Genomic DNA, 24063 nt, shown 5'->3' on the forward strand with positions numbered 1-24063 from the left:
AGTGTTATCCGTATCCTTCACCAGAAAAACTGTTAACCTTACAGAAACAGAAATCGGGCGCTACTTTTGACTCACCCTGTATTTATCACTGGGGCATCAATTTATCCTATTATATGAGGAATTTAATATCTTTAGCAACAAGATACATAACTTTGGCGAAAATACTTGAATGTATACATTAATTCATACAACATGAACTCACAATGACCCAAATACATTTTGGGGGAAACATATGGCAACTAGAATGGCACTCAGTAGAGAGCATACCTCCACAAGGTGAACAGTTTACGTTTTGTATCCCAGAGTAGACCAGAAAATGACAATACAGAATCACATTTAATCGAAATCATCCGTCCATAACTTTTTGAGATATCCTGCTATGTATCGTTTTTGGCCCTATCTCCCAATGTTGAAGAATCACTGTAAAAATTCTAGTAGGTGGATCCAAATCCGGATATTCACCAAAATCTAATAATTTCGTCCTTTTCACATATTCTACATCTCTGCCAAATTTCTTCCGAATGCGTCCACAACTTTTTGAGATATTTCTTCACAAAAAACAAACGGACAAACAGACAGGGGTGAAAACATAATCTCCATCCACCTTTGGTGGCAGAGGTAATTATCGACCTTAGGGGTAGGATTTATGTGGGGGTGATAACACAGAGAAGGAAAAGAGCTACACACTGCCATCACATATTTTTCCATTTCTAGGACCACTGGCGTTTGCAAAAAATCACAATGAGCCAATCACAATCACAATCACAAATCACAATCACAATCACAATCACAAATCACAATCACAATCACAAACTTGCTCCCTCTGAGTGATACCAATGATGAAAAATTTGGTGTCTGGCTCTCGGGCTAAAAGAGGCTTCTTTTAAAACATGCCTTTTATTAGAGGTAAATCAGACAAGAAAAAGAAAAACAACCAGGAGAAAATGTCAGGGTACCCCAACCGCCAAATCACCAAAGGGAAAACACAGGAGTGAGAGGACAAAAATTACATCTTGAAAAGGGCAGAAAGATTAATCATGTGATGATCTCACTGAGCAAGCGAAGGAAGCTGTTCCCACAATGTTCCCTCAATCAAGAAGATTCTTGAGTTGTTGCCAAAATAACATTTGTTTGCTCTTCTCAGTTGGCCACTCCAAGTAAGTGCGTCGACTCAGCAGCTTCCGAAGCTTGCAGAAGCGGTGAGGAAGCGACTCTGTATCAATTCTTTCCTTGAGCAGGAGCACCAAGTCATCAAATGCATTCCCTGGTGAGCGCTGGTGAGCGAAATACAGCTCAAAGTTGCACCACTGACTATTCACAAAACTTCTCGAAACCACAAACAGAACCTTACGACTATTCTCAAGAGAATTCATTATGTTGTCGATTATCCAACAGCCGGGTGTGAAGTCCCGCTCATGGACGCAAATGCAGTGACGAGTCTCAAGACGCGGGAGGAGTTCGTCGTAGACCCACGAAGCGTCTGAATTGCTGTAGGAGATGAATGCATCGTACTGAAATTGTCTTCCCACATCGTTCTTTCTTGCCTTCCTGCGGCGGGAATCGAGCATGTTCCAGGTCGTGCGCAAGTACCATGGGACATCAAACTTCCAACACAGAGCCATGAGCGTCACCACAACTACTGTGGTAATTGCCACCGCAATACCAACCAAAAGGGCAACGTCACACTGCAGACGTCCCGGGCTGAATTTTGCCAAATCGGTGCCACGTTGAGGTTGTGGGTGGTAGCACGTGTAGTTGTGAGGCCAGCCCAGTAGCTTGACTTCTGAGCGTGTCATCACCTCCTGCAGAAAAGCCCACATGTCGCAGTTGCAGTGGTACGGATTACCACCTGCCTGCAGGCTTTGCAGATGGGGCATCTCTTTGAAAGTCCCAGGATTGATCAGGCCGAATGCGTTATCATCCACAGCTAGCTGCAGCAAGCTGGGTGCCTGCCAACCAGATGGCAGGAACTTGATTTTGTTTCCGCTTAGGAAGAGATGTTCGAGTTTCGTAGCTGCTTTAAAGTATGCCAAATGTAAGTATTCAAGGCCACTGTGGGACATATCAAGGTAGCGGAGTGTGGTTGGAAGGCATTTGAAGACATCTCTACTCAATGGGTTTGATTGCAGATCAATGTGTGTTATGCTCTGTGACCATTCACACTTTCTGTGACCGTTCACTGCCCCGGAAAACCTATTGTGACTCAACACCACAGTCTCGAGGCTTTGCCACTGCATCGTAAACTTCGCCATGATCTCCAAGCTGGTTAACTCATTGTTTTCAATTACCACAGTTTTCAGCTTGGTTACATTTCTGTGTTTACTACATATGCCGTTGTAAAACATCTGATCTTGGAGCCGGTTCCCTGACAGGTCAATCTTGGACAATCGGTCGGCGTTATACCAGGCTTCACAAGGCACAATATTGAAGTTAACATTGTTAACTACCAGAACATCCAGGTTATGATACCAATCAAATTTTTTGTTGTACCGCAACACGTCGGGGTTGCTGATATCATGGAATACAAGCATCTTCAGCGGGAGATCTCCAGTAAGCCACGTGCTGTTGGTCATACCATTTTCACTGTACGCAAAATCAATTTTTGAAAGCTCGAGTGTTTCCAGGCTTGTATTCTGAATGTTTCGAAGAACTTGGTCTACCAACCGATCAGTGTATTTGCCCCTGTATAGGATTAGTGATGAAAGCTGGACTTTATGCAGACCTGCAAACACATCGAGTGGACCCATGTATGGTCGTATTGCAAATGTTTTTCGCATTTTGAGTGTCCCAATGGTGATGCCACTCAGGTCCTGAAAGATCCGGGATAGGCACTGTGGGCACGCGCCAAAGTCCATATCCAGGGTCAGAGACTCCAGCGGCGAGAGCGTGGCCAATGGGGCCATTGCACCCTCGTCACACCAGGAAAAACCCAGGCCTGTTTTGATTGCGAACTCGACAATAGCCGTCAGTTTCAGCGGAACCAGGTCCTGGGAATTGAGTTTCATTACGCGTGGACCTCCAAGCCAAAGTGAGTGCAGTCCCTGCAGTGTACCCTCCAAGCCAGGCTCTAGAGAGATGGTCGGGTACAGATTATCAGAGAGGTTGAGGCTCACCAGATTGTGCAACGGAGCCAAGGCGGCCGCAGGCACCGTTTGCAAGCTATTATTAAAAAGATCAAGGACGTGCAGGTGTGGAACATCCAAGAAAACTTGGGGGTGAATCTGCTCGATCAGGTTATAGTGCAGGTCCAGGTTCAGAAGATGCGGGAGCCCACGGAGCGCACCTGCCATGAGCCGACGCAGCAGGTTACTGGACAGGTCGAGGAACGTGATGTTGGTGGGGAGATCTGCTGGCACAGATGGCAAAGAACGTCCCGAGCAGTCCGCGGTTTGTCCATGGATCGTGCACGGAGCACCATCTGTACCAAGGTACAGCAGAAGCAGCAGAAGAGCCTGTGAGTTCCATCCATGAGAAAAAGGCATATCTGCGATCATTCTGTTTCCCATGGTATTTAAAAGAAATGGGTGGGGATGACGTCTTGTTTTTTTTGCCTGCAGCTCCACACTCCTGATAGAAATAGATAACGACAAAACCCTTTCAATGCTTGGAATGTACTTTGGTTAACAGATGGTCTTCAGGGCAGTTTCCACCGTCCCCCATAGATCCTTCCCTTCCATTCGTGCTCTTATTCTTGATTGTTTCATGACCTTTTTGACATTTTCACATTGAGGTTAGATTCGTGATTACCTGCCTGTAGGTGTGGCAAACTGAAGAACTGATCATACTGCCGATTACAACCCTAATCCAACCTGTTCCCCTCTCCATGCCATCTCGCTCTGTGGCAGCTGGTCCCGTCCAGTCCCACGTTAAATGATCCAAATTGGCAGCCATCTCTAACGATAGTGCATGGCCAGGAGAAATCACTGCATTGCAAAACAAAATCTACAAGTTACATTGCCCCCGCTTCCAACCCCCAAATGTAGCACTGCCACTCACTCCAACACCGCCACACCACCCTGCCCCTACCCCATGCAGACTTGAGAAGACCGAAAGTCTAACAGCGGCGGAGCCGGGATTGTAAAATATTAAAAACCACAAACACACATGATTAGCTTTTTAAACAGTCGCTTATGCTGTTTATAACATTAAACAAATAAATTTGGAGGAATCGAGACATCCATGAGGTAAATTTACTTACAGAACTGAGGGAAGATCTACTATAATCTAGATTATACCTCAAAGTGTTGGGTACGTACCGTTGTGTTGGAAGAGACGTAACGCCGATGCTTTCGATATTTGATGGTGATTTTAACAATCTGTTTTTGTGTTTCACACTGAATGAAAAACGTAACGGTGAAGCATGGCGATTGTGATATATGACAGCTTCGACAATATGTTCGACATTAACGGCATATAAATCAAAATGGCGGTGTGTGGAGAATCAGCCACGGACGTATATAAAAAACCGAGTTTAAAGTTAAAAAGTAAAAAACCGGTTTTTTATATACGTCCTTGGAATCAGCCACCTTACTGACATCAGACGTATTACGTCACCATGTCATGTGACCAGATCCTCAGCTCTGATTGGTATACGTTTGAGGACACACACACACACACACACACACACACACACACACACACACACACACACACACACACACACACACACACACACACACTTGCCCTATACTATACTATACTATACTATACTAGTACCCGTATGCAAAGCCGCAATGAGCCGGCGAAGCCAAAGCCTCTTGCCACTATTTTACCCATCACTATGGCATTAATAGGTTAGGTAGTTGGTAGTAGGTAGGTGTAGTAGGTATGTGTAGTAGGTACCGTACCTAGTTCAAAATGACACCATTTGCATTCTGGATGAGATTAAAATTTATAAAATTTCCTTCTTGATTAATTTGGTGAATTCCATCTCAACTTCGGATATTTCCGGCCGTGAAAAACTATCCCATACGGCCGCGAGATTTCTAAAAAATAATTCTTCGTCAATTTGAGAATATTTGATGCCGTTTTCAGCCTCCGAAACGGTAATAAGCTTTTTTGAAATATTTTTTCAAATGCTCGAATCTCATTGGTTCCGGTGTTTGGTGACGATTTTCGTTGAAGATAACCAGGCCCGTGCGGGCCGAGGTTGGTCTTGAAGTATTTTAATTACAAATTAGAGGTGCATAAGATTGTGAATCAAAAAAAGACGGGTGAAACAAACTCCTATTGAACTTTTTTCAATTTGTTATGCATACTTCCGCATCCGCAAGATGGCGGCCTCCATTGAGCGATTTGGTGCGGCAAAGCTTCGAAATTCTCGAGGGATCCAGCATAATCTGGTTTTCAACATAATACGTACGCGTTTATTCATAACACCGGCTTTGCCGGGTACTAGTACCGACTGCAAAGCCGCAATGAGCCGGCGAAGCCAAAGCCTCTTGCCACTATTTTACCCATCACGATGGCATCAGTAGGTTAGGTAGTTGATAGTAGGTCGGTGTAGGTACCGTACCTGGTAAGACTTGGTAAAAGAGAAGAGCAGACAGTCCTCCCCAATACCTACATACAATAAATGTCACAAGAAGCTTAAGGAAGTAACTATACGATGTGCTAGCTTAAGGCCTATTTTAAGAAATTTTAACTGGGCTTAACATACGTTTTCACAGTATGTGTGTCGTCTTCTAACTTCAGTCGCTGTCAGGGCTGGTTCTCTCCGGGCACTGCGGCTTCCTCCACCAGAAGAAGTTAGCTTGCAGTGATTAATTCGGTGAATTCCATCTCAACTTCGGATATTTCCGGCCGTGAAAAACGATCCGTTTTTCTAAACTAAATATGTAAACCGCTTATACCGTATTTCTGGCTGTGAAAAACTATTCCCGACGGCCACGAGATTTCTAAAAAATAATTCTTCGTCAATTTTAGAATATTTGACGCCGTTTTCACCGTCCGAAACACGTAAAAGCTTTAAAAAAATATTTTTTCAAATGCTCGAATCTCATTGGTTCTGGTGTTTGGTGACGATTTTCGTTGAAGATAACGAGGTTGGTCTTAACGTATTTTAATTACAAATTAGAGGTTCATTAGATTGTGAATCAAAGAAAGACGGGTGAAACAAACTCCTATTGAACTTTTTCGCAATTGTTTTATGCAAACTTCCGCATCCGGTCTATGGCGGCCTGCATTGCGTGATTTGGTTTTAGAAATATTTTTTCAAATGCTCGACTCTCATTGGGTCCGGTGTTTGGTGACGCGTTTTGTTGAAGATAACCAGGCCCGTGCGGGCCGAGGTTGCTCTTAAAGTATTTTAATAATAAATTAGAGGTGCATAAGATTGTGAATCAAACAATGACGGGTGGAAGAAACTCCTATTGAACGTTTTCAATTTGTTATGCATACTTCCGCATTCGCAAGATGGCGGCCTCCATTGCGCTTTGGAATTCTCAAGCCAAGGCATAATCAGGTTTTCGACATAATACGTACGCGTTTATTGACAACACCGGCTTCGCCGGCTACTAGTACCGACTGCAAAGCCGCAATGAGCCGGCGAAGCCAAAGCCTCTTGCCACTATTTTACCCATCACCATGGCATCAGTAGGTTAGGTAGTTGGTAGTAGGTAGGTAGTTGGTAGTAGGTAGGTGTAGTAGGTACCGTACCTGGTAAGACTTGGTAAAAGAGAAGAGCAGACAGTCCTCCCCAATACCTTCATACAATAAATGTCACAAGAAGCTTAAGGAAGTAACTATACGATGTGCTAGCTTAAGGCCTATTTTAAGAAATTTTAACTGGGCTTAACATACGTTTTCACAGTATGTGTGTCGTCTTCTAACTTCAGTCGCTGTCAGGGCTGGTTCTCTCCGGGCACTGCGGCTTCCTCCACCAGAAGAAGTTAGCTTGCAGTGATTAATTCGGTGAATTCCGTCTCAACTTCGGATATTTCCGGCCGTGAAAAACTATCCGTATTTCTAAACTAAATATGTAAACCGCTTATACCGTATTTCTGGCCGTGAAAAACTATCCCCGACGGCCGCGAGATTTCTAAAAAATAATTCTTCGTCAATTTTAGAATATTTGATGCCGTTTTCAGCGTCCAAAACGCGTAATAAGCTTTAAAAAAATATTTTTTCAAATGCTCGAATCTCATTGGTTCTGGTGTTTGATGACGATTTTCGTTGAAGATAACGAGGTTGGTCTTAACGTATTTTAATTACAAATTAGAGGTTCATTAGATTGTGAATCAAAGAATGACGGGTGAAACAAACTCCTTTTGAACTCTTTCGCAATTGTTTTATGCAAACTTCCGCATCCGGTCGATGGCGGCCACCATTGAGTGATTTCATTTTAGAAATAATTTTGCAAATGCTCGACTCTCATTGGGTCCGGTGTTTGGTGACGCGTTTCGTTGAAGATAACCAGGCCCGTGCGGGCCGATGTTGGTCTTAAAGTATTTTAATAATACATTGGAGGTGCATAAGATTGTGAATCAAACAATGACGGGTGAAAGAAACTCCTATTGAACGTTTTAAATTTGTTATGCATACTTCCGCATCCGCAAGATGGCGGCCTCCACTGTGCTTCGGAATTCTCGAGCCAAGGCATAATCAGGTTTTCAACATAATACGTACGCGTTCATTGACAACACCGGCTTCGCCGGCTACTATGCGCTACGCCGTAAAAAGACATGGGAAGAGAGCCAATGCTGAAAGAGCGAGCGCCATATTTGATTAATTTTGATTGCGTAAAATGAAATGACATAATATTTTGTCTAACAACCGCTAAACGGAAGGGGTTTTTCACCAAAATCGCCAAGAAGGTGATTTGTGTTCTACAGTGTTCAAGTATATAATTCCATTGAAATAAAATAAAGATTTTCAAAGCTGTAGAAAAAAAAAAACTTTTTTCGGAGGAGCCGTTGATGCAACGTCTTTTACACCGCCTTATTTAACATATTAACTTACATGTCAAGTAGTACGTTTTTTGGTCTTCTGAGGCACTAAGGGTCTTTGGGGTGTTCTGTGATTTCGTGCTTATTTGCACTCATCAGGATTCCGGATAAGCGGCTCTGTTACGATATTTAAGCAATGACCACCACATAAATCTCCATGTTATGGAGTGGCCGCGGCCGGGCTGAAGGGTCCGCGTGGGAGGAGACGCTGTTGTCTGCGCATACGTGGAGGTGGAGATCAGGAGGTGTGCTCGTCACAATCCATATATCTTATCTATCCAGCCCGATCTCACGTACTTCCTGGTTTATGTGGTTTGCAATGGCGGCGACAAATATGTGGCAATATGCGTGGTGTATATATTGTCGCGATCCCGCCTGGTAAATGTTCCCAGCACGGAATACGGACGTGAATGTCCGGGCTTCAAGTAATCCACGGAGTGGACAAAAGAGACGTAATCAACACAATTGTGTTTTAATCGGCCTTCTAGGGGTAAGGCACGATGCTTTATTGGCTCGATCACAAAAACCATGAAAGGTAACAACTGGAATAGGCTGCACAAGCCTGCAGGAACGGTCGGCCACAGACGCTCCAACAAGACGCAGGTAAGATCCTCGCGGCTCCAATCGACGAGCTCCGGGACTCGAAGGATACCAGGATGGAATACCACACAAGGCCGCCAGGAACGGTCGGCCAGGAGCTCCAACACGAAGCAGGCAATATAGGACTCACAGTTCCAATCTACGATCTCCGGGAATCACTCGTTCTCTTCCGGAATCACTCACTCGTACAATCCATAACTATAAACGATCAGCACAACTCGCTGTCGTGAGGCGTAACGAAAGTTCCCTCGCCTCGAGGCCTCGAACCTCCGAGCTGCGTCCGTATCATGAGATGGCGGCCGCGCTCTCTGACCCTCCACCAATCACGTCCCGACTCGCCTCCCAATCGCGTGAGGCTCCAAGGAGGTTACGTCAGTGGTGGGCGGGGCCCTCATTTGGGTGAGAACAAAGGTGGTTTCACCGGGGGGTTTCTCACAGTCCTCCCCCCCTAAGTAAAAACCCCGTCGAATAGACGGCGTTTTTAAAACCAGTATTTGTAGTAGGTGCAAATCACATGGCCAGATGATGGCGGGAATTGCTAACAGGCAATTAACGCAATTAACAATTACTAACACTTGTTAACAACAATAACGAAACAACGCAACAATACAACGCAACGCAATGGCGCAACACAATAACGCAACAATAACGCACTTATTAACGCAACAGGCAATTAACAGGCGTTAACAGGGTAAACAATGAACCAGTTTTGTTTTTTTTTTCACACACAATATTAAACACCATACACCCCATTAACATCTACCCCACAAGAGTTACACTTCACCCAAAGCACAATAGAGAAACAAGGGAGCCAAACTCAAGGTGGGGAAACATTTACAGGAGGGAAACGGACCGAGACCTAGAGCGGCGGGTTCTCCTCCGGTGTCGAGAACGACAGTCATATGCGTAATGACCCCTTTCACCGCACTGGTAACATCGATCTTTCGGGTCGAACGGCCTGCGGACCAAAGGGCGTCTGAAACGAGGCCGCCGCGACATGCCATTCGACATCTCGACGCACACCCGCGATCCGCAAATTAACCTTCCATCAAGGGCTCTGACCGAATCTTCAGCATCTCGTGGATCTTCAAACTCAACAACTACGAATCCAGGTGGGTTCCGAGCAACCCATACGTTGCGGAGTGGTCCGTAATGCCCGAAGACCCTCCCTAGCTCGGCTCTCGCTGCTCCATTGCCCAGGTTTCCCACATATACCTTAGCATTAGCGTTCCTGCTGAATCGCGACATGGCGGGAGCGGTCCCTGAGGAGCACGGCACCTGAGGTTGGCTTGACGGGAGGCTCGGGTGGACTTCAGCTGACGCAACGTCACCGTCGGAAACTGGAGTCGAGGCGCTAGGCTCCTCGGGCCAGAGTGAAGATATGTCTGACTCCGCCACTCTCTCCGCCTGTTTACTCTGGGCTCTAGGGACCCCCCCACAGGTCAGAGTCAATGACTCCTCCCTGGCTATGGCATCATTGCCAATCAGCAAGGAGACCCCGGGTATAGGGTAGTAGGGTACTACCACACAGGTCACTGGACCCTTAAAAATGTCACTCCGGACCTCGAGGAGGGCAAGGGGGTACCGGCCAAGAACCCGGTCAATGCCCCGAAGGAGGGTATACTCGCCGGTATAACGCATCTGAGAGGCCGGAACTACCCCCACCCGGAGAACACACCGTGTCGCCCCAGTATCCCGAAGGTATTGGGTCTCAAACTTCAGCATCGAATCGGGGCCACCCACTAAGGCTGTCCCTGAATACTCCTGATGCAGTGGATGAATGGAATTAGCCCCGGTGGCAGTGACCTCGGTCACCGATGCCACCGTCGTGTGCGAGGGCCCGGCGGATGAGCTCCACTGATCTCCCTCCGACTTAACAGGAGGGTTGCCTCGGTAGGCCGGACTAGCGGGATTAGAGAAGCAGCGGTTTTCACCGTGCCCCACGCGTTTGCAGAAATCGCACCAGGGCCCTGCCCTGGTCTGCGGCTCGCGACCGCCACCAGTGGAGGGCATCGGAGAACCCCTCCCCTCGATCCAGCCGCCGGGCAGACGGGGGGCGGTCTTGATCGCAGACTCCTCCGTCTTACGACGCGACTGCGTGACTTGCAGCATTTTGCACGCCAAAACATGTTTATCAATAAGGTTGACGCAGTCTGCCAAGGAAGCAGTGTCTTTGTCGACAAGAAACAATGCTAAGTCAGGCGGAAGCTGTTGATCGATACGGTAACGCACCAGGAGTTCCGCCACCGCTTGAGGTAACTCAACCTTGCTCCCCTTGAACCATCTCTGCAGCTGTTCCAACAAGGCCCGCGAATGTTCCTCATAGGTTTGACTGGACTCACGAGTCCAGCTGAAAAAAATTCTCCTATAAATACATGCGGACACCGCATAGGCGTTCAAAATCTCGGCCTTCAATGCCCTGTATCTGTTTGCGTCCTCGGTTGCCATCCTCGCATATACCTCCCTCGCCTTCTCAGATAGATGGCTCACAAGATGGCCGACCCACAAGCTCTCATCAATGCCACCGGCAGCCAACAACTTCTCCGCCATCTCCAGATACGCTTCTGGCTTCGTGTCTCCCGTCCAGTCCGGCAAACGAACATGAACAGTTTCCGGGACTCTTGCAGCAGACCCCTCTGCCCGCAGTCGTTCAGTCAACATTCGCAACTCATGCTCTCTGACGCGTTCAGCTTCTGCTGCCGCATGCTCTCTCTCTGCTGCCGCCGCACGCTCTCTCTCTGCTGCCGCATGCTCTCTCTCTGCTGCCGCACGCTCTCCCTCTGCTGCTGCACGCTCTCTCTCTGCTGCTGTCATTCTCCCTGTTATACATGTCGAGTTGTTGAACCGGAGTCAGCCCGGTCCAGAAGGGCGAACGCATGCATTTAGTCATGATGGAATCGCTTCCTAACATCTCGGGTTGAGTGACCGGGTCAAGGCTGCTTGCGTCGCTCACCTCGCCACCCACGTGACTGTCAACATGATCAGGTTGAACTCTCACTTCCCTGGTCGACATAGCTTGGCTACGAGTTATCATACGACCAGGCACAAAACACAACCTCAAACACAACGCTCAAACACAACGCTCTGTTGGGGAAATACGACACAAACTACGCAATATCACCCGCACATCAAATTGCCAATGAGAAAAATACCACGTACAAATACTCACGTTTTTTTTTTTTCGGTTGTTTGGAGGGATCCGAGGCTATTCGCTTATCCTTTGTCGGTTGTTTGGAGGGATCCGAGGCTATTCGCTTATCCTTTGTCGGTTGTTTGGAGGGATCCGAGGCTATTCACTTCTCTGCCCAAGACAGCGTCCTACGGCGAGAAAGTTCCTCCGAGACGGCGTCCGCTGGCGAGAAGGCGATGAACAGATGCCAGAAGATGTCGTCCACTGCAGAATTCCCGTCTCAATCGAATGGCTCTTACTTGAATGATCCCGGACGAGCCCCCATTTGTCGCGATCCCGCCTGGTAAATGTTCCCAGCACGGAATACGGACGTGAATGTCCGGGCTTCAAGTAATCCACGGAGTGGACAAAAGAGACGTAATCAACACAATTGTGTTTTAATCGGCCTTCTAGGGGTAAGGCACGATGCTTTATTGGCTCGATCACAAAAACCATGAAAGGTAACAACTGGAATAGGCTGCACAAGCCTGCAGGAACGGTCGGCCACAGACGCTCCAACAAGACGCAGGTAAGATCCTCGCGGCTCCAATCGACGAGCTCCGGGACTCGAAGGATACCAGGATGGAATACCACACAAGGCCGCCAGGAACGGTCGGCCAGGAGCTCCAACACGAAGCAGGCAATATAGGACTCACAGTTCCAATCTACGATCTCCGGGAATCACTCGTTCTCTTCCGGAATCACTCACTCGTACAATCCATAACTATAAACGATCAGCACAACTCGCTGTCGTGAGGCGTAACGAAAGTTCCCTCGCCTCGAGGCCTCGAACCTCCGAGCTGCGTCCGTATCATGAGATGGCGGCCGCGCTCTCTGACCCTCCACCAATCACGTCCCGACTCGCCTCCCAATCGCGTGAGGCTCCAAGGAGGTTACGTCAGTGGTGGGCGGGGCCCTCATTTGGGTGAGAACAAAGGTGGTTTCACCGGGGGGTTTCTCACAATATCTATATATAATGGAGCAAGTATTTGTGATTATGTATGTATGTATGTATGTATGTATGTGCGGCTTGTGCGCTCTTCACCCATCGGTTGGACAGCTGACCTGACGCCACCCACAATTGTTACCAGTACCTGAAATACTTAATCTAAAGTATCCAGAAAACCCAATAGACCCCGCCCCCCCTCCGAGGACCTAAAAGACCCCGAGGACCCAAAATACCCCAAGGACCCCAAATTCCCCAAAGGACCTGGAGGACCCAGAGGAACCAAAATACCCCAAAGACCAAAAAGACCCAATGGACCCTAAAGACCCCAATGTACCCCAGAGACCCTTAAAGACCCTGAAGACCAAAAAGACAGAAAATACCCAAAAGCCCCCCCCCCCCAAAGACCCAGAAGGCCCTTAAAGGCCCAAAAGATCCCGAAGACCCTTGAAGACTTAAAATACCCCAAAGATCCTTGAAGACCCAAAAGACAAAAGGACCCCAAATACCCAAAATAACCCAAACACCCAAAATACACTGAAGACTTAAAACACCTCGAAGACCCAGAAGACCTAAAATACCCCAAAGACCCTGAAGACCCAAAATACTCCAAAAGACCCTGAAAACCCAGAATACCCTTAAAGACCCATAGGATCCAAAATACCTTTAAAGACCCTGAAGACCCCCAAAGATTCTTAAAGACCCCACATAAAAAACCCAGAGGACCCACAAGAAATTTAAAGACCCCAAAGACCCGGAAGATGCTTTAGACCAGCTTGGACCCTTTCGACCCATTTATACTAGTACCCGACTGCAAAGCCGCAATGAGCCGGCGAAGCCAAAGCCTCTTGCCACTATTTTACCCATCAGTATGGCATCAGTAGATTAGGTAGTTGGTAGTAGGTAGGTGTAGTCGGTACCGTACCTAGTTCAAAATGACACCATTTGCATTCTGGATGAGATTAAAATTTATTAAAATTTCCTTCTTGATTAATTCGGTGAATGTTCATTCATTCAATAGTTCATTCAATATTCATTCATTCTTCTTGATTAATTCGGTGAATTCCGTCTCAACTTCGGATATTTCTGGCCGTGAAAAATTATCCCCTACGGCCGCGAGATTTCTAAAAAATAATTCTTCGTCAATTTTAGAATATTTGACGCCGTTTTCAGCCTCTGAAACGCGGTAATAAGCTTTTTTAAAATATTTTTTCAAATGCTCGAATCTCATTGGTTCCGGTGTTTGGTGACGATTTTCGTTGAAAATAACCAGGGCCCATGCGAGCCCGGAGAACGAGGTTGGTCGTAAAGTATTTTATAATTGCAAATTAGAGGTGCATAAGATTGTGAATAAAAAAAAGACGGGTGAAACAAACTTCTATTGAACTTTTTCGCATTTTTTTATGCATACTTCCGCATCCGGAAGATGGTGGCCTCCATTGAGTGATTTGGTTTTTGAAATATTTTTTCAAATGCTCGAATCTCATTGGTTCCGGTGTTTAGTGACGATTTTCGTTGAAGATAACCAGGCCCGGCAGGCCGAGGTTGGTCTTAAAGTATTTTAATTACAAATTAGAGGTGCATAAGATTGTGAATCAAAAAAATACGGGTGAAACAAACTCCTATTGAACTTTTTTCAATTTGTTATGCATACTTCCACATCCGCAAGATGGCGGCCTCCATTGAGCGATTTGGTGCGTCAAAGCTTCGAAATTCTCAAGGGATCCAACAAAATCTGGCTTTTCAACATAATACGTACGCGTTCATTCACAACACCGGCTACGCCGGCTAATATGACCCTACTGCAAAGCCGCAATGAGCCGGCGAAGCCAAAGCCTCTTGCCACTATTTTACCCATCACTATGGCATCAGTAGGTTAGGTCATTGGTAGTAGGTAGGTGGAGTAGGTACCGTACCTAGTTCAAAATGACACCATTTGCATTGTGGATGAGATTAAAATTTATAAAATTTACTTCTTGATTAATTCGGTGAATTCCGTCTCAACTTCGGATATTTCCGGCCGTGAAAAACTATCCCCTACGGCCGCGAGATTTCTAAAAAATAATTCTTCGTCAGTTTTAGAATATTTGATGCCGTTTTCAGCCTCCGAAACGCGGTAATAAGCTTTTTTGAAATATTTCTTCAAATTCTCGAATCTCATTGGTTCCGGTGTTTGGTGAACATTTTCGTTGAAGATAACCAGGGCCCGGGGAACGAGGTTGGTCTTAAAGTATTTTAATTACAAATTAGAGGTGCATAAGATTGTGAATCAAACAAAGACGGGTGAAACAAACTCCTATTGAACTTTATCGCAATTTTTTATGCATTCTTCCGCATCCGCAAGATGGCTGCCTCCATGGAGAGATTTGGTGCGTCAAAGCTTCGAAATTCTCAAAGGATCCAGCAAAATCTGGCTTTTCAACATAATACGTGTTCATTCACAACACTGGCTTCGCCGGCTATCAGCTTGGACCCTTGACCATTTAGAGTTTTAGACCACTGGACCTTTTTAGATTACAAATAAATAGCACCGCAAAGCGGGCTTAACCCCTCAGCCCATGCATGGTGGAAACCAATTTCAAGATGGCTGCCGTGGCGGCCATATTGAAAATCGCAGCGCACCCATGAACCTTCCTCTACTCAACCCCAACACACACTGCAAAAATGGATTTAATCTGACAAGCCGTTCTGCTCAAAATTGATGGAAACCAATTTCAAGATGGCTGCCGTGGCGGCCATATTGAAAATCGCAGCACGCCCATTTTCGAAAGGAACCTTCCTCTACTCAACCCCAACACACACTGCAAACATGGATTTAATTGGATGAGCCGTTCTGCTCGAAATTGACGAAAACCAATTTCAAGATGGCTACCGTGGCGGCCATATTGAAAATCGCAGCGCACCCATGAACCTTCCTCTACTCAACCCCAACACACACTGCAAAAATGGATTTCATCTGACAAGCCGTTCTGCTCAAAATTGATGGAAACCAATTTCAAGATGGCTGCCGTGGCGGCCATATTGAAAATCGCAGCACGCCCATTTTCGAAAGGAACCTTCCTCGACTCAACCCCAACACACACTGCAAAAATGGATTTAATCGGACAAGCCGTTCTCCTTGAAATTGACGGAAACCAAAAGTTGACGGACGCCCGGACGACGCACTTGACGACAATACCCTTTAGCCCAATTTGGGCTGAAGGGTGATAAATTACAAATAAATAATGATTTGATGATGGTGTGAGTATTCGCTTTCGACGAATCTCTTCCCTTCATTAGTATTCTCACTATAAGCATTGTGCGATGGCTGTGTAGGTAAAAATGGTTGATGAGCAAGTGAGCAGGTGCCAATGAAGGGAAAAATCTGCACAGAGAAGCGATTAAAGTGATAGAGGTGTGTGCTATCCCATCTCCCACTCTCTATTCCTATGAGCATTGTTGGCTGCAGGTGGAGTAAATGCAACGTGAAGTCTGACGCACATAGACGCAGCAGACTGACCAGATCATCGGTGTGATGATGGCTGCCCTTGATGTCCAAAGTGGACACAGCTGTCTGCAGATGCTGCGGAGTGATGCTTAAATTGGTGCAACTACTGACTTTCTTGGGCACATTTATCCATGATGTAGCACTTCCCAGGCTTACCTAAAGGTGTGGTTTGATGTCTGAGTGTCCTCATAGTCTTAGCCAAAAGACCCTTCACCCATAAGGCAGTGGGGGCCCGTTACCCTGGAAAAGGGGCCCATACCAGTTATTGTCAGCCGGAGCCAGCTGAGCCGGGGACTCGCACAGGGCAGGGATGTCACTCCCTGAGGTAGCTGAAAAACAGTTAGACTGCTACCAATAAATAAATAATATCACCAATATTACAAATACATTTGAACAAAAGAAATGTTTGTATTATGATTGGTGTAAATCATGACATCACAACAACTCAAGTTGTCAGGTTATTATCCTCAGGTTAGTTAAAACAAGCCCGTGCCTCTGCGGCGATGTGTGGTAAGGCCAGCGTAGCGAGCCGATCCACACCAGTACATACATACATACAGCATATACATAATGTGTACGTGTATATGCATATACAGTGCATTCAGAAAGTATTCAGACCCCTTCACTTTTTTCACATTTTGTTATGTTGCAGCCTTATGCTGAAATCGTTTAAATTCATTTTTTCCCTCATCAATCTACACTCAATACCCCATAATGACAAAGAGAAAACAGGATTTTAGAAAGTTTTGCAAATTTATTAGAAAGAGAAAACTGAAATATCACATTGACATAAGTATTCAGACCCTTTGCTATGACACTTGAAATTTAGCTCAGGTCCCTGCCATTTCTCTTGATCATCTTTGAGATGTTTCTACACCTTGATTGGAGTCCACCTGTGGTAAATTCAATTGATTGGACATGATTTGGAAAGGCACACACCTGTCTATATAAGGTCTCACAGCTGACTGCATATCAGAGCAAAAAACCAAGCCATGAGGTCGAAGGAACTGCCTGCAGAGCTCAGAGACAGGATTATGTCGAGGAACAGATCTGGGGAAGCCCACAAAAAAAATCTCTGCTGCATTGAAGGTTCCCAAGAGCACAGTGGCCTCCATAATTCTTAAATGGAAGAAGTTTGGAACAACCAGGACTCTTCCTAGAGCTGGTCGCCCGGCCAAACTGAGCAATCCGGGGAGAAGGGCCTTGGTAAGAGAGGTGACCAAGAACCCAATGGTCACTCTGGCTGAGCTCTAGAGATCCTGTGTGGAGATGGGAGAAACTTCCAGAAGGACAACCATCACTGCAACACTCCACCGATCTGGGCTTTATGGCAGAGTGGCCAGACGGAAGCCTCTGCTCAGTGAAAGACACATGAAAGCCCGCTCAGTGAAAGACACATGAAAGCCCGCTTGGAGTTTGCAAAAAAGCACTTAAAGGACTATCAGACTGTGAGAAACAAGATTCTGTGGTCTGATGAAACCAAGATTGAACTGTTTGGCTTCCGCCGGGTTGACAGGACTATATATGGGTGTGTAATGGAACCACCTTTGGAGGCCATTTTTCCCCGCAGAGCAGGGTTTGGCCTTTTTTGGGCACCTTGGTCTGTCGCGATAGGGAATCTACCTGTAATAAGTTCTGTGTTTTAGTCCGGTTTGTCGGGTTAAGATGTCTGCTTGTGAACATACCAGGATTGTCGTGTGCTAGATAGTGTAGGGATAAAGATAACAGCCCTTGTGTGTCAAACCTAGTAGCCAAACCTTTGTCCCTTCTGGCAATGCATACCCATATAAACACTTAGACAGGCCCTTAGTACAACATTAAATAATTCCCTTCCCTGACAAGGACTTCCGAAGAGAACAGGCAAGAGGCCAGTTCGGGGCACTGCCGCATGGGCCGCAGCCAGCTACACCTCCGGCGGGCCTAGGAACATAGAGTGACACGAGCTATCACCACGCTACAGGCCTGTGATTGGTCAGCGCGGTAGGCGCGCACCTCCAGCCAACGAGTGCGGGAGGTGCGAAGCTGGAAGGTTCGGTGGAAGGCGCTGGTTGGTGGCGTGCCAAGGCTGACGTCGCCGGGGAGGTTATATCAGGGCGCGCCGAACGACATTTGCGCTCTTGCACATCCGGTTCTCTCATGCGCAGCACGTCCCTCTGGCCCTCTTGCACGTCCAGCTCGAACCCTTGTGCTTTCTGGCTATCTCGGTGTGTTTGAAGCTCTTGCGGTCCTTCTTGGTCTTGAGAGGTCCTGGTGGTCGTTGGCTCGCCATCTGCGTGGTGCTTGGAGTGGTGCTATTGGTGCTTTGGGGCCTCATGTGCGATCGGTGCTTCTGGAGCTTGGAGTGGTGCACGGACCTCGTGGGCGGTCGACGAGGAGCCTGGAGTGGGCGTTGGCCCGGGCCTTCGCGGTGCTGTGGTGCCAGAGCGAGGGACCTCGTGGTGTGCGGGGGAGCTTGGAGACGCAAGACGACAAGACAGATAAGGACGCACCACATTCACGATTACATAACAAACGTTTTTCTTTTGGTAATTCCTTCCTGTGTCTCGTTTCTGAAGTGAGGTGTGTGGGATCCCAATTTAGTCCCTTTATTTGATTACTGTCGCGTTTCATTGTTTCGGGTTCCGTGAATAAATCTTTATTTTTGTACCTTCTAATCTTGTCGTTCGTGAGTTTATTAATTTCTCTGCAGGATCGAAGCTGCCGTCGGTTCACCTTCCACAGGTACACGCTTTTACCGCGGCTTCCTCTTCCCTTCTCCTTCCTGCGCTACATAGGTACAAGAGTAAATAGCCGCCCCGGCAAGTTCAGCCCGAGAGCAGACCGCAAGATGCTGCAAGAAGTCTCTAAGAACCCCAGAATGTCATCACGAGACCCACAGGTAGCTCTTGCCACTGTTGATGTCAAAGTGCACGAGTCTACCACTAGAAAGAGGCTGCACGAATTTGATCTACATGGGACGTGTGCCAGGAGGAAACCTTTGCTGTCCAGAAAGAACATCAGGGGAAGACTAAAGTTTGCCAATGAACACTGAGGCAAAGACCAGCACTTCTGGAACAATGTGCTCTGGACAGATGAGTCAAAGGTAGAACTATTTGGCCACAGTACCAGAAGACATGTTTGGCGAAAACCAAAGACAGCTGTTACATATTTATATGAAGGTATGTGAATTACCATTCAGGTCTTTGCTTATCCGTGTGTAGTATATTAAGTTGTTGTGTAGTTGTTGTGGTTGGAGGGTCAGGAGCCCTTCTGAGGGAGTGGCCGGAAACGGAAGTGACCGGAAACGGAAGAAGAAAAGACACGAGGAAAAAAGGACGATTATTATTCTTCCTCGCCCCGCTCCGACAAAAGGTGGGATCGACCTTGCGCTGCGTGGAAAAGCGGCGTTCCGATCCGAAGCCTGTCTGGCGAGAGGAATTACCGGGACGTGTTCCTGCCCGGTGGAGACGGCAAGTGGACGTGGGGCCGTGCATCGACCCGCGTCTGGCCTCGTTCGCGGCACCGTCCAAACAGACGCGTGCGGGTCGCACGTTGGGGCCTAACGCGCCTTGCAAGCGGCGTGGGGTTTGGCTTGCTTTACCGTATCCGCGTCGCGTGGCCCCGAGGGGCTGCAGCCACGGTGCCTGGTACGATACCTGCCCGGTGGAAACCCGTCCACCCGGGGTTCGTTCAACCGCCCGAGTGCGGTGACGGCGACCATCATCTTGGTCAGGAGGGGCCCAGAGACATTGTGCGGGACCGAGACCAAAAGGGTGTCGTGAGTGCTCACCGGGACACACGTATATAACATGGCCATCTTACTCATAGGAAAGTGCTTGTGAATTGGGAATTGTTGATGGTTGTATATGGTTGATTGCTCGGGGAAAATCTCCGTGGTTGTGTCATTGCAATTGTATGGTCATTCCCATTGAAATATATCCTTGAACGTCAGTTGTCTCCTGGGGTGAAATTCATATGGATTGCGTGGCGAAAGCGCATATTTAATACAGCTTTCTGGCGAAGTTCCTCTCACGGTCCGGGGGTCACCGAGACCAGGTATTCACCGAGGGGACCACGTAACAGAATTGGGGGCTCGTCCAAATTACGATTTGCGGTTTCGCAATTGGGTCTACGTCCGGGATCTAAAATTGTATAAAATAATAAAATAATAATTTTTTATTAATTAAAATTTATTAATTAATTATTAATTGGTAATATTGTTTTTTTGAGAAATTGGGGTAAAGTCTTGGGTGAAGGTTAACAGGTGTTAACGATAGGCACCATGGCGTTTGTGGCACAGAACTTTGGGGTAACCCCGAGTGAGGCACAGTTCCGAGCGTTGCTAAAATCGGACCTCTTGAAATTGGCCAAACATTTTAACTTGGAGGTCCGAACTAATTTGAGGAGGGCAGAGTTGCAGGCCACGGTGATACAATCTATGGTGGGATTAGGAACATGGGACGAGTTAGCCTGGGAGTGGCTACCCGAAGAACCAGAAGACGTTGAGCTCCGGAAACTGGAGTTGCAGTTACGGAGCCAGGAACGGATTAAAGAAGAAGAAAGGAAAGCAGAAAAGGAAAGAGCAGAAGAAGAAAGGAAAGCAGAAAAGGAAAGAGCAGAAGAAGAAAGGAAAGCAGAAAAGGAAAGAGCAGAAGAAGAAAGGAAAGCAGAAGAGAGGAGGGAAGAGAAACAAGCGGAGGAAAGGAGAGTGGAACGAGAACTCCAGGAAAGGTTAAAAGAAGAAGAAAGGAAAGCAGAAGCAGAGGAAAGGAGAGTGGAACGAGAACTCCAGGAAAGGTTAAAAGAAGAAGAAAGGAAAGCAGAAGCGAGGAGAGAAGAGAAACAAGCAGAGGAAAGGAGAGTGGAAAGAGAACTCCAGGAAAGAAGAGAAAAGGAACAAGCAGAGGAAAGGAGAGCTGCAAGGGACCTCGAAGCAGAGGAGAGAAAAGCGGAAAGGGAATTAAAGGAACGTGACATGGAGCTTCAGCAAGAAATCAAATTCAAGGAGCTGGAGTTAATGAGAGAACGGGGAGAGGCACCACCCTTGCTGACGGGGTCGACACCTAACCAGAAAACCTGGGATGTGGGCAGACATGTGAGGCTGGTTCCACCGTTCAGTGAAAAAGAAGTCGCGAAATTTTTTCCACACTTTGAGAAAGTGGCTCGACAATTAAACTGGCCGGAGGGGGCATGGACCATACTCGTGCAAAGTGTGCTGGTGGGGAAAGCTCAGGAAATTTATTCGGCGCTACCAATGGACCAATGTGCAGATTATGAGGTACTGAAGAAGCACATCCTCAAAGCCTATGAGTTGGTTCCGGAAGCTTACAGGCAAAAATTCAGGAATGCCAGGAAGAGGGAGAGTGAGACCCATGTGGAGTTTGCCAGAGTGAAAGAAAACATGTTTGATCGGTGGTGTGAGTCAAAAGGAGTCGGGAAAGACTTCGAAACATTGCGGGACTTGATCCTGGTGGAGGAATTCCAGCAGTGTGTCCACGAGGACATCAAAGTGTACCTGCAGGAAAAGAAAGTACCGAAGTTGTGGGACGCAGCCACCATGGCAGATGATTATGCCTTAACCCACCGAATAGGGGTCCACGAACCTAACTCCTCGCCTAGATCTCCGCAGGGGAGGTGGGGAACAGCAGGTGCGGAGAACGACAATACATGGCGGCGGCCTCGAGAGGATTATGGGGACAACGCAGATACCCCACCTGTTCGAAGTCAGAGGGCTGCGGGCCCAAGACAAACTTATTTTTCAGGGGGCCCGAGGCAGACCACGAGTTTTTCCTCCGGGCCTACTTGCGCGTTTTGCAAGAAACCTGGACACTTGATGTCCAGTTGTTACCTCATGAAAAGGGACAACCCAGAGCGGAGTCCGACTATTACAACTCCGAATGCGATGGCTAGCGTAAGAAATCGCCATCAAAAGGGTTACCAACCATTTATTTCAGAGGGGTTTATGTCACTGGATGGAGCCTCGACTAACCGGAGACCGGTTAGGATATTGAGGGACACAGGGGCCCATCAATCTTTAATGCTTGAAGGCATTCTGTCATGGTCCGAGGAGACGGCAACGGGGGATAGTGTTCGTTTACAGGGGATCGGGGGCGGTGTTAGTGCTCCCCTTCATGTCATCCATTTGGAGTCCGATTTGGTGTCAGGACCGGTCACCGTCGGCTTACAAGCCACGCTTCCTGTAGAGGGTGTATCTGTGGTTATCGGGAATGATTTGGCCGGGGGTCAAGTTTATGGTAACCTGAGGGTTGGTAAAGAGCCCAGCAGGGAAAATAACACCACACCAGCTCGGGATGGCGACAAAAGTGCCAAGTTATTTGTAGGGGGACTGAACTTCAAAACAGAGGAAGAAGTTCTGACCTCTGTCTTCAACAGGTATGGGCCGCTGGTGGAAGTGCGGTTGGTAAGAGACTGGGAAACGCAACAGTCAAGAGGGTTCGGCTTTGTCACGTTTGCCAGCACAAAAGACGCCAGAGAGGCAGAGAAGAATTGGAATGGCAAGGATTTGGAGGGTCGGACCATAACAGTAGGGAAGGCATTTCGTAGGCGTCGAGAGGTCTACAGGAGAGGACAACTGGGCAGTAGTTTTGGTAGTGGCCGAGAAGGAGACCGCTATTCATGGGACTACAGGGACCAGTGGTCCCACCCTAATTATTAGGGAAGTTCTGAGAAGTTGAAGCACTGAAGGCGGCGGAGCCGCCGAGCCAAGATTCCTACACGAATTAACCGTGAACGCCGTTCCTAAAGGCGTCCATGTAGTGAACTTTCATGCACGGACTAACCGTGAACTCCACGTTCCTCAAGGCGCCCATATAGAGAACTTTCCTGCACGGACTAACCGTGAACTCCGCGTTCCTAAAGGCATCCATGTAGTGAATACTCGGCTTGGCCTCCCGGAAAAAGTGCTATCGAGTTGCTTAACTTTGGATCTTTGATCAACCCCTTAACCTTCATTCCCAAGAAATTGACGGTCAAAGTCAGAGGGTCATGAGATGGAGTTTGATTTGGCAGGGACAATGTCGTTGTTGGTACTTAGTCCAGAGGGAGTAATCTGGAGGGGTTGTGGTGAAATTTTGGTTGCTTTATTTTTAAGTGATAACTGTGCCCGGGGGGAACGGATAATGTGGGGGGGGTTGAGTTATCTGGTTTGTTTCTCCAAATTGGCCGGCAAAGAAAGTTTTCGCTGGGTTCAAACTTTCTTTCTTGAAGGGGGGGAGTGTTACATATTTATATGAAGGTATGTGAATTACCATTCAGGTCTTTGCTTATCCGTGTGTAGTATATTAAGTTGTTGTGTAGTTGTTGTGGTTGGAGGGTCAGGAGCCCTTCTGAGGGAGTGGCCGGAAACGGAAGTGACCGGAAACGGAAGAAGAAAAGACACGAGGAAAAAAGGACGATTATTATTCTTCCTCGCCCCGCTCCGACAAAAGGTGGGATCGACCTTGCGCTGCGTGGAAAAGCGGCGTTCCGATCCGAAGCCTGTCTGGCGAGAGGAATTACCGGGACGTGTTCCTGCCCGGTGGAGACGGCAAGTGGACGTGGGGCCGTGCATCGACCCGCGTCTGGCCTCGTTCGCGGCACCGTCCAAACAGACGCATGCGGGTCGCACGTTGGGGCCTAACGCGCCTTGCAAGCGGCGTGGGGTTTGGCTTGCTTTACCGTATCCGCGTCGCGTGGCCCCGAGGGGCTGCAGCCACGGTGCCTGGTACGATACCTGCCCGGTGGAAACCCGTCCACCCGGGGTTCGTTCAACCGCCCGAGTGCGGTGACGGCGACCATCATCTTGGTCAGGAGGGGCCCAGAGACATTGTGCGGGACCGAGACCAAAAGGGTGTCGTGAGTGCTCACCGGGACACACGTATATAAGATGGCCATCTTACTCATAGGAAAGTGCTTGTGAATTGGGAATTGTTGATGG

At 47.6% G+C, this 24063-nt stretch overlaps 2 protein-coding genes across 3 annotated transcripts in view; both read right to left on the reverse strand.

Annotated features, from left to right (window-relative positions):
• Positions 1 to 4043, reverse strand: part of LOC137435791 (uncharacterized) — a 51616-nt gene extending 47573 nt beyond the window's left edge. For both annotated transcript variants that reach the window (XM_078784208.1, XM_068129737.2), the window contains exon 1: positions 4027 to 4043. The gene's annotated coding sequence lies outside the window, so the exon portion shown is untranslated. The remainder of the gene's footprint in view (positions 1 to 4026) is intronic.
• On the reverse strand, positions 1089 to 3482 carry LOC137435792 (toll-like receptor 1). Its single transcript, XM_068129739.2, has one exon. It carries the CDS (start codon positions 3480 to 3482, stop codon positions 1089 to 1091), a length of 2394 nt encoding a protein of 797 aa, XP_067985840.2.
• Positions 4044 to 24063: the final 20020 nt, after the last annotated feature.

This window comes from Myxine glutinosa, chromosome 9 (assembly GCF_964187855.1).
Source record: "Myxine glutinosa chromosome 9, kmMyxGlut1.1, whole genome shotgun sequence".
Taxonomy (NCBI): domain Eukaryota; kingdom Metazoa; phylum Chordata; class Myxini; order Myxiniformes; family Myxinidae; genus Myxine; species Myxine glutinosa.